Source organism: Pantherophis guttatus, chromosome 6, assembly GCF_059756535.1.
Source record: "Pantherophis guttatus breed Tessera chromosome 6, ASM5975653v1, whole genome shotgun sequence".
NCBI lineage: Eukaryota > Metazoa > Chordata > Lepidosauria > Squamata > Colubridae > Pantherophis > Pantherophis guttatus.
The window spans coordinates 80,638,124-80,652,431 of record NC_142068.1 but is presented as its reverse complement, the minus strand read 5'-3'; the positions used below and the strand labels follow the sequence as shown (position 1 = coordinate 80,652,431).

General features: G+C 42.0%; 1 protein-coding gene across 2 annotated transcripts in view; it reads left to right on the top strand.

Moving 5' to 3' along the window:
• Window positions 1–14,308, top strand: part of TET1 (tet methylcytosine dioxygenase 1) — a 100,049-nt gene that overhangs the window by 66,165 nt on the left and 19,576 nt on the right. For both annotated transcript variants that reach the window (XM_060682236.2, XM_060682237.2), the window contains one exon: window positions 1,439–1,532. In XM_060682236.2, coding sequence (XP_060538219.2) covers window positions 1,439–1,532 — 94 coding nt within the window. The remainder of the gene's footprint in view (window positions 1–1,438; window positions 1,533–14,308) is intronic.

Here is a 14,308-nt window from a genome sequence, read left to right as displayed (position 1 = left end):
ACTCTGCTGGCCAAAACGGGGCACAGAGGGGCCGCTTGAAGCCCCCACATCCCATTTTGACTGACGGTGCTGCAGGAGGTGTCCGTCCCGTCTTGCCCCCCCCCCCCCCGGGGCTCGTGGAGAAGTACAATGCTGATCCTTCCCTTGAAGAAATCTAGTTTGATACCCCTGCTCTAGGCAATGGAACTTGAACTCTGGGTCTCCTGCTTTCTAGCCTGGTGCCTTAACCAGTAGACAAAACTGTCTCTTACTTGCAGTAAAAGTAAGATTTCTAACAAGACAGGGAAAACATAGGACATTTCTATATGTTGGAATGGATCTTGAAAATCCTCTAGTTTGGCCTAGTCCAATTTAGGCATCCTTCCAGATGGCGTGGACTTCATCATAATTTTCCAGCCAAGTTGGGGAAAGCTGTTCCATAACCCTGTTCATACTATTAAAAAAAGTAATTACAGCCTCTTGGGTAGTATTTTCAAGGCTGGAGAGCTACACCTAAGGAGTAATTAAGGTGATATGCACGATCTGTTGCCTAGGAAAAAAGGGTTGAAGCTTTACTAAGTCACAATGAGATAGAATTTGGAAGTGGCTCAGGCAGACGCCTCCCTATTTCATTGCAGTATAAAAAGGGGGAAAGAATAATCAGACTTGCAAGATTTTGTTAATCTAGCCAATCTCTATAAAATATTTCCTGTGGAGTTGCTTTTCCTGATCGACAGTTCACCTAGTAGAGCTGATAAGGTAAGAGGTTGAAGAAATTTCTTCAAATGTATAGATGAAATTTAATTCCTTGAAATTTCTATCCTTTCATTTTAGCCTTCTGTTTGTAAGTGCACTAGCATGCTGTCTTAGAGCACTGTGTATCCCTGGGAAGATATCAAAGGTGGTATTCAGCCGGTTCGGACCACTTTGCCCGAACCGGTAGCGGAAATCACGGGTGGACCTCCCACCCACCCCGGCTCTTTGCCATTCTATTTAGCCAAATTTTTGAGGCCGGGCGCCTGTGCAGAAGGTGCACACGCAAGCAAAGCACATACATGGAAGGCCGGGTGCATGCGTGGACTGGGTGCGTGCGAGCGAGCGAAGCGAGTGTGTGCACGTGCTCACATTTGCGAACCGGTAGAGAAAGGAAGTGAATGCCACCCCTGGAAGACATGTTGGTGACTGCCCTTAAATCTTAAGGTTTTTGAGGATCTTCAGAAACAGAGAATCTCATTTTTAGAAGCAACGTCAGGCCTTTCTCTTTGTGGTAACGTGATGCCTCAAGTTTAATGCTTTGTTGTTTAAAAAAATCTATCTGTTTTGTTATGTTATGCTCTTTTGGTAGGGATTAGATGAGTATTGAGTATTGCCTTCAGAAATTCAGAATGGATCTCACAGTAACTGTTGCTGTCCTTTGATCATCTATTAATGAATTATTTTTCTGTTTCCCTTTGTGCAGGTATGGAGCAAAAGGAAGTGCTGTAAGAATAGAGGTAGTGGTGTATACAGGCAGAGAAGGAAAAAGTTCCCAGGGGTGTCCAATTGCCAAGTGGGTGAGTTTTTATTTTTTAGTAATGTAAGACACATTTGTGTTTACTTCTACTGTATTTTCCTATAATATTGATGATGCTTCATGTTCATAAAAATATTTTTCCATGCTGCTCAAAGACATTTATCTTACTAATGTATCCCACGCTAAACTAAAAAACACTGTTGTATATGAACAGGAAGATCAATATGTATTAAAATTAATACAATTACTGTCCAGATAGTCCTCACTTACCAACGGCATCATTCAGTGACTGTTCAAGCTTACAACAGTGCTGAAAAAATAATTTTGTAAGCAATACCTGCATTTATGACCTTAGCAGTGTCTTTCAGCCTTGTGATTACCATACTGTCAGTATGTGTTAACCTGCTCTTTGTCCTTGTTTCCCCCCTTGCAGACGAGAGAGATTAAAGGAAGGATTACAAGAGAGTAAGCAGACATACAGTGGGGAATATATTGTACATTGAAAGCAATGTGCCAATAGCTGCAAGCGCACTATGCACACAGCCCAGTGTATTCCCCATTGTGTGACTTCTTACTTTCTTTTAATCCCTTTCTCTCCAATCTTACTCTGTGAGAGAGGGAGAACAAGTTAAGCACAGAAGAGATTGCCATAGAAATTGCTTATTTTTTATTCCTCCCCCCCACACTTTTGAGACTGGAGAGTTTGGAGATGAAGGGATAATAAAAGAGTAAGCAGGCACACAATGGGGCTGTTTGCATAGCACATTCGCGGCCGCCAATGCCACTACATTATTTTGATGTGTATTCCTCACTGTGTTCCTACTTACTTTCTTGTAATCCCTTCCTCTCTCAACAAATGTGAATACAAACTTTTTTTTTTTAATTGTCCCAAGTGAGCATTCCAAAGGATGGGGGAATAGTTAGGAGGCCAACAAAAGCTGAAGGTATGAAACTGATTAGTTTTGTCAATTTTGAACTAGGAAGCATAGCCTGGATCACATGATTTTCCACTTTGTGATCCCTTCGTTTATAGTGATGGAATTGCCAGTTCCACTTGTGATTGCTAAATGAGGACTAACATACATAGTATTGAATAGGCAACAAAATGAAAACCAGGAAGAGAATTCAAGAGTGTGTTGATGGAACACCAAGAGACAGAAATCCATTACAACCTAACAAAACCTGAAAAGTTCTCAGAAAGAGAACAACAATGGCATCAGTATCAGGAGAGAGATCAGAATGAACTCCGCAACCTTTCTCTCAGTGAGCAAGAGTTATTTGTCAAATCATTAGGAAGGCTGTCAATAATCAGAGCAGGAAACAGATGAGGACTGCTTGCTTCCAGCCCTGGATGAAAAAGTGCAAGGAAGTGGGCACGGCTTTTGCTGTTCTAAATTGGCTAAATGGGGATCTCATTTGAAAGAAGCTATCGCTCGAATTCCTGATTGTAACCTTAACTTTCTTTCTAATCAATGCCATTGATCTAGGCAGTTGCATAAATCTTTTAACAATTTCCAGTCTAGACTGCAAGGAGTCTGGTACATTATTTTGAAAACCTCCCTGCCAAAGGAGGGCCCTCCTATGTCAAGGGGGCTTAACAGCATGGACACCGAGGAGGCTGTTTGAAATATAGATACTCCTAGAGAAAGAAGTGGGTGCAGGCCACATGAAGCTCTTTTCTGTGGGTTTGATGCAACTAGTCCTTACGTTCAGAGGTGGGCGTCACATACTGTAACAACCAGTTCGCTCGGAACTGAAAATGTGAGCGTGTGCTTTCCGCGCATGCTCACAGCATCGAAAAACAGGCAATTATATAGGACGTGATAGCACCAGGCGGGGTGGGCGGGTCCAGCCGCTGGTCGGAACTACTGGTTCGCCCAAACCGGCAGCAGCCCACCACTGCTTACGTTACAATCACTCGTTCAGTAATAGTTCCAACTTGTAATGGCGATGTATGAAGGGGACTTACAAGGGGTCCTTGGAGTTTCAGCCAACGCAGCATCCCCACAAACAAAGTCATTGCAGAAACTGGCAGGAAGTCAGGTCAGGTGAGGTCTTCGTTTAATGACCCACATGAGCTTCACTTAACAGTGGCAACCAAGACTGCCAGAACTGCTTTCATGAAGCTACATAATCCCTTGGCAATAGTAATTTCCAGTCCCAATTTTTGTTATAACCCAATTACCTATACTGGAACCGTCCATATTATTGATCCCAAAATATTGGTGCAGATTGTGGTTGAATTTTGGTAGTAAACCACATTTCTTAATTTCCATGGCAACTGCTTATTCTCCCCTCTAAACATCTACACAAAGGATTTTGGTGAAATGAACCCTGACAAATTAAAAGTACTTTGGATGGTATGATAAGTCTTAGAATACAATTATTTCCGAAATATTTTGGAACTGACCTGCTTGACTTGTAGATTGTATCTTCAAATCTTGACAATGCTGTACCTGCAAAATACACTTTGTATCTGTGTGTACTTTAAAATCTGGTTCAGACAGTTTATTTTTAACAATAATGTAATTGGGCAATGATGGCAAACACATGTATATGAGTCAGCTATTACGTTGTGGTTTTCATGCTTTTCTTTTTGACCTTTAAAAGCATTTAACTGGCTATTGAGTACAGTAGAATATTTATTTTATTCATATATAGTTAGTCCTCATTTAACAACCAAGTTGGGACTGGCAACTTGGCCATTAAATGAAGTGATCACTAACTGAAACCATGCTGTGCTTATACTCTTACTTCAGAGTGTACTGCACTCTTTCCTTTGCTCCACAGAACTGTGAAGGGCACAAAGTTACTTTTTTTCCACTGTTGTAACTGTGAATGGTCACTGTATAAGACACTTGTTAAATAAGGACTATCTGTATTGAATTGATTATAGATGAATACCAAATTGGGTAATACTAAATATTCATAAATTTCTTAGTTGTTCTTTCCCTGTTTCTTTTTTTGGAAAGGAAGATTATGATGCAATTAAGCTTGTTTCATAAATATATTGATCAGCTGATTGTAACTCATGTTGTTATGAACTGTCTGGGGACCAGTAATAGAAGTAACAATCTCTTGCTAGCTGTTCCCTCTTTTGGGGAGAATTATAATAGGACAGCAAAATGATGGATTAGAACTCAATGTCTATAGGCTGGTGGATTCTCAATACTGTTTCATTTCTTAGGAAATATTTCCTGCAGTTCATGCCAAGGTTACAGTTTCCTGATTTATGCTGGAATTCAAAATTGTGTGTCAGGCCTGTTACAGTTTGGTCTTGTAGGAAAGAAATACTTTCGACTCCATGTGTAGCAAAAAGAATTATTTTACTAAAAAGCCAAGTGGTTACAGTAAAGCAAAGCCAGAATTGAGGTTTTGCATGTGAAAATCTTCCAGTTAACTTTTCCCTTTTCATTCCTCCCCCCTTATTATCTCCCAATTGTTCAGTTACATTTGAAGAAAGTGTTGGTAACTATCTCTGCAAAGATGGGCTGGATCGTGAGCTGTTACTTTCCATTTCCCAACCTGTGGTCTTGGAGTGGTGAGCCGATGCCTTGGGATGGCATAGTGCTTAATTTTGCTTTACTCCAGCTCCCTTCCCCCATAGTTCATGGCAGACTGGCATCTAGCGAAGCAAAGCTGGAGCAAAAGGATGGAATCCTGTCATTGTGCTGGAAATTTAATTTAATATTGGAAAAAGTAGCGGTGCCCGATTTGTCCTTGAAATAAACAATGCTCATTGTTCTCAGTAAAAGTGTAAGGCAATTCTTCAAGAAAAGTTTAGTTTTAAATACATTTGACTTGTTTTTAAATATATTCAATAAAACAGGCACAGCTTCTGTGTTGTTTTTAGAGTTACCTATGAGTTTCTTATTGCCAGCTCTGCAGAGTGTGATTTAGTGTGTGTTAATGTTGGCTTGTTCCATGAGTTGTACAGTTTCCATTGGGTTTGCCTAGATAACTGGTGCTTGCTGTGCCAGCGTAGAACTGTTTATTCTTAAATTAAGAGGTCTGCCACAGATACGTAGAGACTTTTCTTGGTTGGGTTTGGGATCATTGGACTTAGCTTTAGCCCTTATCCAACAGAATCTTGAACGAAACAGAGATGTGGTAGGAAAGAACTTCATCCTCAGACAGGAAGGCAGCCAGTTTTTACTATATTGAGAGGTTGGCCCTTCAGGTACTCTTCCTCCTCATCTCTCAGACTCAGAGCGCCATGGTTAGTCTTGAACGAATACCAACATGTGGTTTCATTGCTTCTGAAATCATAATCATCTGTGATAGAGTAGCATAGGGATTTTATTATGTGTGTTTGTGCAACAGAACATACTCTGGGAAACTTCATTCTGTTTAGTGTTCCCAATAAGTTCATTAACATGTATGGGGAATTTTATACAACATTGGTTTCTATCCCAGGCTGGGATAATGGTTGATGGAGAAATTCTGCTTAGTACAGCTATTAAGGAAATGAAGGAGGAGATGTTAAGTCATCCTGAGTTTCCTGTATGAGCTTGGCTATGACTTTTATGCCCAAGAGTGATTGTTTGTTTGTTTGTTTGTTCATTCATTCATTCATTCATTCACTCACTCACTCACTCACTCACTCACTCACTCACTCATTCATTCATTCATTCATTCATTCATTCATTCATTCATTCATTCATTTTGTATAGTGGTCCAACTTGCATTTGTGACTCTGAACACCTCACAAACAATTGTAATTAATTAAAAACAATAGCAATAAAACAATAAAAATATGAATAAAATCAATAAATATACAACTGTATTTATTGGTTCGATTTATATGCCGCTCTTTCTCCGGAGACTCAGAGCAGCTTACAATGCGTTAAGCAATAGCCTTTATACTTTTGTATATACTGCTTAGTAAGGCTTTCGCCCCCCCCCAAGCGGTGTTTCTTTTTTATACAAAGTCAGCTTATTGCCCCCACAGTCCGGGTCCTCATTTTACCTACCTCGAAAGGATGGAAGGTTGAGTCAATCTTGAGCCTGGTGAGATTTGAACTTGCAGTAATTTCAGGCAGCTGGTGCTACTTAACAGCACTTTAGTCTGCTGCGCCACCAAGGCTCTTAGTGGTATTAAAACCACTATTAAAATACAAAACACAACTTGAGCAGCAACCATACATCCTAGTCAGTATAACCACTGAAAAAGCTCTCCACCACCACTGGACTCCCCCCCCCCATCATAGTGGCACAACCATATCTTCAGGCACTTTCTAAAGGCCAAAAAGTTAGGGGCCAGTCTGAGTTTTGGGGGTGGTGTACTAATGTTCCCAATGGCAGGTGCCACAGCAGAAAAGTCAGTCTTTCTAGGTCCTGTCAAGATGACATTCCTTAGTAGATGGGACCCTTAGCATGCCTGTATTGCCATATCTGATACGATGGGTAGAATAACCTTGGAGAAAGTGTTCCTTCAATACCCCAGTCACATCTCAGTACTTTATAGGTTATTATCACCACCTTGAATTGCACCTGGAAGCCAATACAGCTCAGAGAGTAGCGGTGTAATGTGTGCTATTCAAGGAGTGCAAATAACTACACTGCACTCCCACTATATAGCAATAGCACGTAGACTTATATACCACTCATAACGTTTTGCAGCACACTCAGAGCAGTTTACAGAGTCATCATATTTGCCCCCAACAATCTGGGTCCTCATTTTACCGACCTCGGAAAGATGGAAGGCTGAGTCAACCTTGAGCCAGTCAGGATCGAGCTCTTGGTTGTAGACAGAGTTAGCCTGCAATATTGCGTTGGAATCATACTACATGTTATACCGTTATCTTTTGCATCAGCTGTGGCTTCTGGATGCTCTTCAAGGGCAGCCCTGTGCAGAGCTTATTAACAGTAATCCATTCAACTGTTAACCTGGGCATGAGTAATTGAGAACATAGTGTCCCAATCCAGGAAAGGGTGCAATTGATGCACAAGCTGTCTGCAATTAAAGTAAGTTCGAATCTTGCCAGGCTCAAGGTTGACTCAGCCTTCCATCCTTTCTAAGGTAGGTAAATTGAGGACCCAGTTTGTGGGGGCAATAAGCTGACTTTGTATAAATATACAAAAGTATGAAGGCTATTGCTTAACGCACTGTAAGCCGCCCTGAGTCTCCGGAGAAGGGCGGCATATAAATATAAATCAAAATCAAATCAAAAGAAGAAGCTGTGCAAAGGCCTCCCTGCCCACAACCAGCAGATGTCCTTTGAGCAAGAGTTGTGAGTCCAGGAAGACCCCTCTGTGCAGGGTCCATTTGATGCCAGCCCATACAGAACAATGGTAAATCCATGGAACCAGATGCCAAGAAGCCATTCAGTCTTGCCAGGGTTGAGCCGAAGCCTATGATTCCCCCTTCAAAGCCCCACAGTCTCCAGACTGAGACAGGATATTGACAGCATTGCTTAGTTCACTAGATGGAAAGCTAGGTATCATCGGAAGACTGCTAATACCTCACCCTTGCAATGGATTATCTCATCGGCAGCTTCATGTGGATGTTACATGAGGAGTGGAAAAAATACTAAATCCTGAGGAACCCTGTTAAAACAGGGCCCAAGAGATAATTCCAAGAATAAATGGCGATGAGTAATTTGTAACATATAATTTGTGTTGGGGAATCTGGAACAAGATTGGTGGAGGGTAGGTACTTGGGATGTCAGTAGTTACGTTGTTACTCTGAAAATAAAGATATTATGCAAAGCTTATTGCGTTGGAAACTAGCAGCTGTCTGGTAAAGCAGAAAGTTAAACTGCAGAATTCTATATTTGACATTGTAAAATCCCATTTTCTTTGTCTTGTGAAAATGAACATGAGATATAACACGCAACACTTTTATGTATCACAGTAGAGTTACATAGTATCAGGGGTGAAATCTAAAATTTGTTACTACCGGTTCTGTGGGCGTGGCTTGGTGGGGTGTAATGTGTCTGGGTGGGCATGGCCTTTTTTTTTTACTTTTAAAACCATTTTTTACATGTAAAACCATGTAAAAATGCTTTCAAAAGGCAGGCAACTCAGCTGGGATCATCAGAGCTGGGATCGTCAGAGCCATTTAAAAGAAAAAAAAAGCTCTGATGATCACGCGGCTCAGCTGGGCATGGGGGGCGGGGGCAGGGATTTTTGCTACCGATTCTCCAAACTGCCCGCCGCCATCGCTACCTACTCGCCCGAGCCGGTCCGAACCGGGAGCATTTCACCCCTGCATAGTATAATTTAATATAATTTATTAACCTTTTAAAAAGATTAATTTTTTTACATACACATTGGGTCACGGTTACATATACACCGGGACACAGTGACTCAGTGGCTAAGACACTGAGTTTGTCGATTGAAATATTGGCAGTTCAGCGGTTCAAATCCCTAGTGCCATGTAACGGGGTGAGTTCCTGTTACTTGTCCCAGCTTCTGCCAACCTTGCAGTTCGAAAGCACTTAGAAAATGCAAGTAGAAAAATAGGGACCACCTTTGGTGGGAAGGTAACACGTTCCGTGTGCCTTTGGCATTTAGTCGTGTCAGCCACATGACCATAGAGACGTTTAAGAAGAGCGCTGGCTCTTCAGCTTTGAAACAGAGATGAGCACCACCCCCTAGAGTCAGGAACGACTAGCACATATGTGCAAGGGGAACCTTTACCTTTATTTAATAAACTTTTTAAAATGCAAGGGTCTGTTGCTTATGTAATTCCAACCTTGTTAAATGTTTTCCTTTCTGCAGTCTAGAGCTGACCTTAAAGAGGTATTCGGTTGTAAGAATTAAAATGCGCTGAATTGCTACAAGATACAGTTAAAGCAGCTTTTCTTAATCTTGCCAAATTTAAGATTTCAGTTCAGAATTCCCCAGCCAGCAATTCCGTGAAAATTTAGCATAGAAAATTGAGAGTTCTACGTTTTGGGGATTTCAAGACAAGGATGTCCTCTATGTATGTGTTCGTGGGAATGGAAATAAAGAGCTAGGTGTTGAAATCAGAGGATCACTGAGCAATGACAAAGCTGCAATTCTTAAATCTACTGAGGGGCATTATTTGGAGCTGCTTCATTTGGATTATATGATTCATTTGAAACCTGCAGGGGGGAAAGGCATCATTCCAAAAAACCTTCATCTGAAATTGAAGGATGAGGTTTAGTATATTAGGAATTATTATAGATACCAGATTATTCCTCCAAAAGGTAGATATTTGAGATCCCCAGGAAACTAGCCGGAGGCCAGACATATGTTTTAGCTTGTAGAGCAAGGAAGTCACAAGTGCTTCTCAGTCTGTGATAATATAAGGGCTGAAGGAAAAGTGATAGAATTTGGATATTGGTATTGCTGTACAAAGCAGCGGTCACCAACTGGTGGCCCATGAAAAAATGTTGGTGGTCCACAGAAAAATTATTTGCATTTTTTATATTGCACTAAATCAGGGGTCCTCAAACTTCAGCCTCTGGGCCGGATACATGCAGTGAACGTTTGTGTTGCTGCAGAGAGTCTCCCCCTTCAGGATCTTTGTGTGTGGGTTGGAGGGGGCCAGAAATTCCGACTTAGGGTCTGCTTCGGCCTCCTGGTGCGGGGCTTTCGCGAAGGCTGGAGGGAAGCGCCGCTGGTGGCGAAGAGCCGGAGGGCCTCATTCCAGTGGGACTGCATCATGGCCTGGAACTGGCTGATCATTTCAGCCCACTGAGCCTCCAAGCGCCAGTACCTGGCCTTGCATTCCCGCAGGTCTTCCCTCTGCTTGGAAAGCCTATGCTCGTAGTCCTCAGTGAGGTGCTTCTGCTGAGCCTCCTCGGTCAGATCCAATTTGAACTGAGCCAGCTGTTTTGCCAACGGTGGCTGCTTAGCTCCAACAACTGCTTCCTGTTGGGGCCCTAAGTAGCCTGGGTGGGCAGGCGAGGAGTGGCTGGGAGGGGAGGGGCAAGTAGAGGCCGTCGAGGCGCCCCTCGATGTGAGTGACATCGAGTTGGCCACACCCACCCAGCCACATGACCACCTAGCCACGCCCACCCAGCTGGTCATTAGGCAGATCATATTAGTGGTCCGCGGGATTTAAAATTATGAATTTAGTGGTCCCTCAGGTGCGAAAGGTTGGTGACCCCTGGTATAAATTGTTTAGACACTGTTTTGAGTTTATCATAGCTGGATTCTTCATTATCAGGAGGTTTTCTAGAATAAGTGTATCCTATCAGAATTGTGTCCTTCAATGTCTGACTGTAAGACTTGAACTGGATGATGCTAACCACTACTTGACTTCTCTGCAAATACCTTAATATCTTTCAGCCTTATGATTAAGTGCATTCACAAGGGAAAATCATGGGTTTTTGGGTGCACTTCTAAAAGAACAATCAGAAAGGATTGGCAGAACAGCAGACCCTCTTTTAAGCTCCCAGAGCACAGGGAGATCACAGTACAGATTTAGATTGTGCCATGCTCTCATGTTTGGGGATTGACATGATCTCTTCTTAAAAGAGGGGGGATTTATTTTTACACAGTGCATATATCCTCTGTGGTGCTTTGAGTTACAGTGACCACCAGGAGGCACCTCTACATTCATACACATTTCAGTATAACAAGCAAAAGGAATGAGAAAAAAAAAAAGGATCTTACATATTTAAGACTTATTGCTTGGCAATTTCTGTCCAGTAGAAGAAGGACGGTATAAAAATCTAATAAAATAAATAAATAAATAAATTTCTGATTATCATCTGAGCTGATGTTATTACGTAGTATGATAATGAAAGGTTGGCAAGAAAACGACCAAGCTCAGACCACCAATCTCAAGGACCCCCTAAATTTCAACCCTGAGCTATAAATATTCTATCAATTACTGGTCATTTGAATTGAATGGAATAATCCAGAGAGTGTTTACTATTGTTTACTGGAGGGAAGGTTAGGATAGGCCAGTGATGGCTAACCTTTTTGTCGTTGCGTGCCAAAAGCGGGGGTCGCAGGGAGGTCATGTGCGTGTGTGCCCACATACATAATTCAATGCGCCCCACCCTCCCGCGCATGTGCACGTGACCCCTCCATACTTCTCCCTGCTTTTGGCACACGATGGCCTGGTGGGCCCGGTAGGCCCGTTTTTCCCCCTCCCCAGGCTCCAGAGGCTTTCTAGGAGCCTGGGGAGGGCAAAAACAGCCTTCCCCATCCCCCCCGGAGGCCTTCCAGAGGCCAGAAACAGTCAGTTTTCCGACTTCCGGTGGGACTGGAAGGCCTGAAAATCAATTGGCTGGTGCGCGCATGCGCGCTGGAGCTGAGCTAGGGCAACACTCGCGTGCCCACCAATATGGCTCCGCGTGCCACCTGTGGCACCCGTGCCATAGGTTCACCATCACGGGGATAGGCCATGACACCTACACACAGAACAATACAGATTTGCACAATGCAGACGAGAATTCTCTTCACATTATTTGTATCAGCATCTGGTGTTGAGTGCAGTGGTGGCTGAGCCAGAAATAGAGTAAAATTATATTTGTTATTGTATTTTTCTTTGTTAATTGAAAAAAAAAAAAAAGCAGGTTAGTTGTAATTTCCAGCAGCATTTCAGCATCTAAATATATCACTCCAATTATATACTTCAGTTGGAACAAGTTTATAGCATATGGTGTTTGATTTGCATCATTGATTTATTTTTGATGCTTTGCAGAGCAGGCTTTCTTTACCGGTTTAATTTCTGGTTCCTTCCACATTGCATTGTGTTGTAAATTTCTGCAATATTAACTCAAGTTGGCCTTGTATCTGGGCTGACAATTGTGGTCATCTAAAGTCTCCATTCTGCTGTTTTGCTGTAATTTAAACAAATTTAAAGAGAAATTCATTTTTCATTTAATTCCTGAGCGTAATTACTACTATAGTGTGTGAGGTCATTTCTGCATTTTTAAGTATATTAATCCAAAAACATGCATACTAGTTAGTTTGGTTAATTTTGAAGGGACAATCTACCTCAAGTAATCTTTATTCACAGAGAACTTGTTCCTTATTCCAGAGATCCTGCCAAGGGTTGAGACAGTTGCTTCACCAATCTAAGAGAAATATTTCAAGTAAGTAGAATCCAAGCAATTAAGTTGCTCTAGGAAATATGGTTGCCCACGACACTAACTTTAAAAAAAAAACATTTTAGAGATTAGATTACATTCTTTTGCATAATTGGAAAATATTATTTTCATAGGATTTTATCTATATAAAGGAATTGGATATGTACATCTTACATGATTATACAACATAAAAATATTCTGGAATATTCTCTTTTATTCAAATGCCATAATTGAATCAGTGCAAAGGTATTTGAACTTGGGAAGATTTTTTTTTTTTTTAAATACAATCTTCTCCCTGCTCATTTCAAATGGAAGAAATTTAAGGTAGAGGAATGATGCAAATGCCATTATCCTCAAGATAAATTTGGGCCAATGGCTTATCCTATACCCGTGATGGCGAACCTATGGCACGCGTGCCAGAGGTGGCCCGCACAACCCTCTCTGTGGGCACACGGATCATCGCCAGCTGCTCTTCTGGTTTCCGGCACACATGGTCTTCACGGGCACAGGAGCGCCAGAAAACGGCCTGAAACTGCCGGAAAAACGGCCAAAACCAACCAAAAAACAGGCATGCTGGTCTTCAGGTTTCCAGTGCTCCGGTGCATGCAAAGACCAGCTGGGCGGTGTGCATGTGTGGGCCGGAAACCTGAAGACCGACTGGCTGGCATGCGCATGTGCATGTAAGTGCGCTCCAGTTTGGGCACTCGGTGCCGAAAAGGTTTGCCGTCACTGCCCTATACTGTATATCAGAGCACAGGAGCAGGAATGTGGTAACCCAAAGAAGGTCAAGTGAGGTACACATAAATAGTACATTATTCCTTTATTTGTGGACTCTGTCGGTTCAGGCTCCAGATGTACCTGTGGGATCCCATGATCTCTTAGAAACAAAGTAAGTCTGTAGTCCGTGAAACATTTTGTAAGCCAGCAAATACTTCAGTAGGCCTTTCCTCATGAATTTCTGACGCATACAAATATGTAATTTCTTTTTCCTCCTTGTCTCTACTCACCCTCAGGCAGATTGTAGTAAAGTCTATGCCACACACACATCTGAATCAGCCTGTGAGTATACCAGCCTGTGGTAAAAGGGGTTGTGTGTTAACTATGCAATACGTTGAATGAGTATGATTATGAAATATTAATCTAGCTGAACAGAAAAGAGAGGTACAAATACACCATAATACTGGAAGGTATAAATAGGTGGTAGAGGTTAGTCTAGTCCAGTGTTTCCCAAACTTTTGACATATGTGTACCCCTTCTATAATTTTCGTAACGCTGAGTACCCCTCATAAAAAACATACGCTTTAATAAAAATCAAAATATATTTATTTTTTCTTTTTTTGGTACATACACAAAATAAACGAAAGTTATATTATAAAGAACATTTAACATTGCAATTCTCCGGCGTTTAAACAGCTCCGCGGCTCAACATCAACTGTTAATGTTCCCGCAGTTTAAAAATGGCCGAACCCGAGCTGCGCGAAGGATGCGCAGAAGTTCCCGCCATAATGAGTTGCAATACGATGTACAATGGCCCCAGTTCCCGTGTAAAAACTGCAATACGCGCCTATTTCTTTCCTTGTTCTGTGGGCGCAGCTAAGCACGGTGCAGTGGATATTCCCACGTGATCCCCACCAAACTCTGGTGCAACGCGTACCCCCACCAAACTCTTCCTGTACCCCTGGGGGTACGCGTACCACACTTTGGGAAACACTGGTCTAGTCTTTTATTTCCGTTTGTATATTAAAAACATTTTTACAACAAGGCCAGTAATTGAGTAATTTTTACAACAAGGATAGTA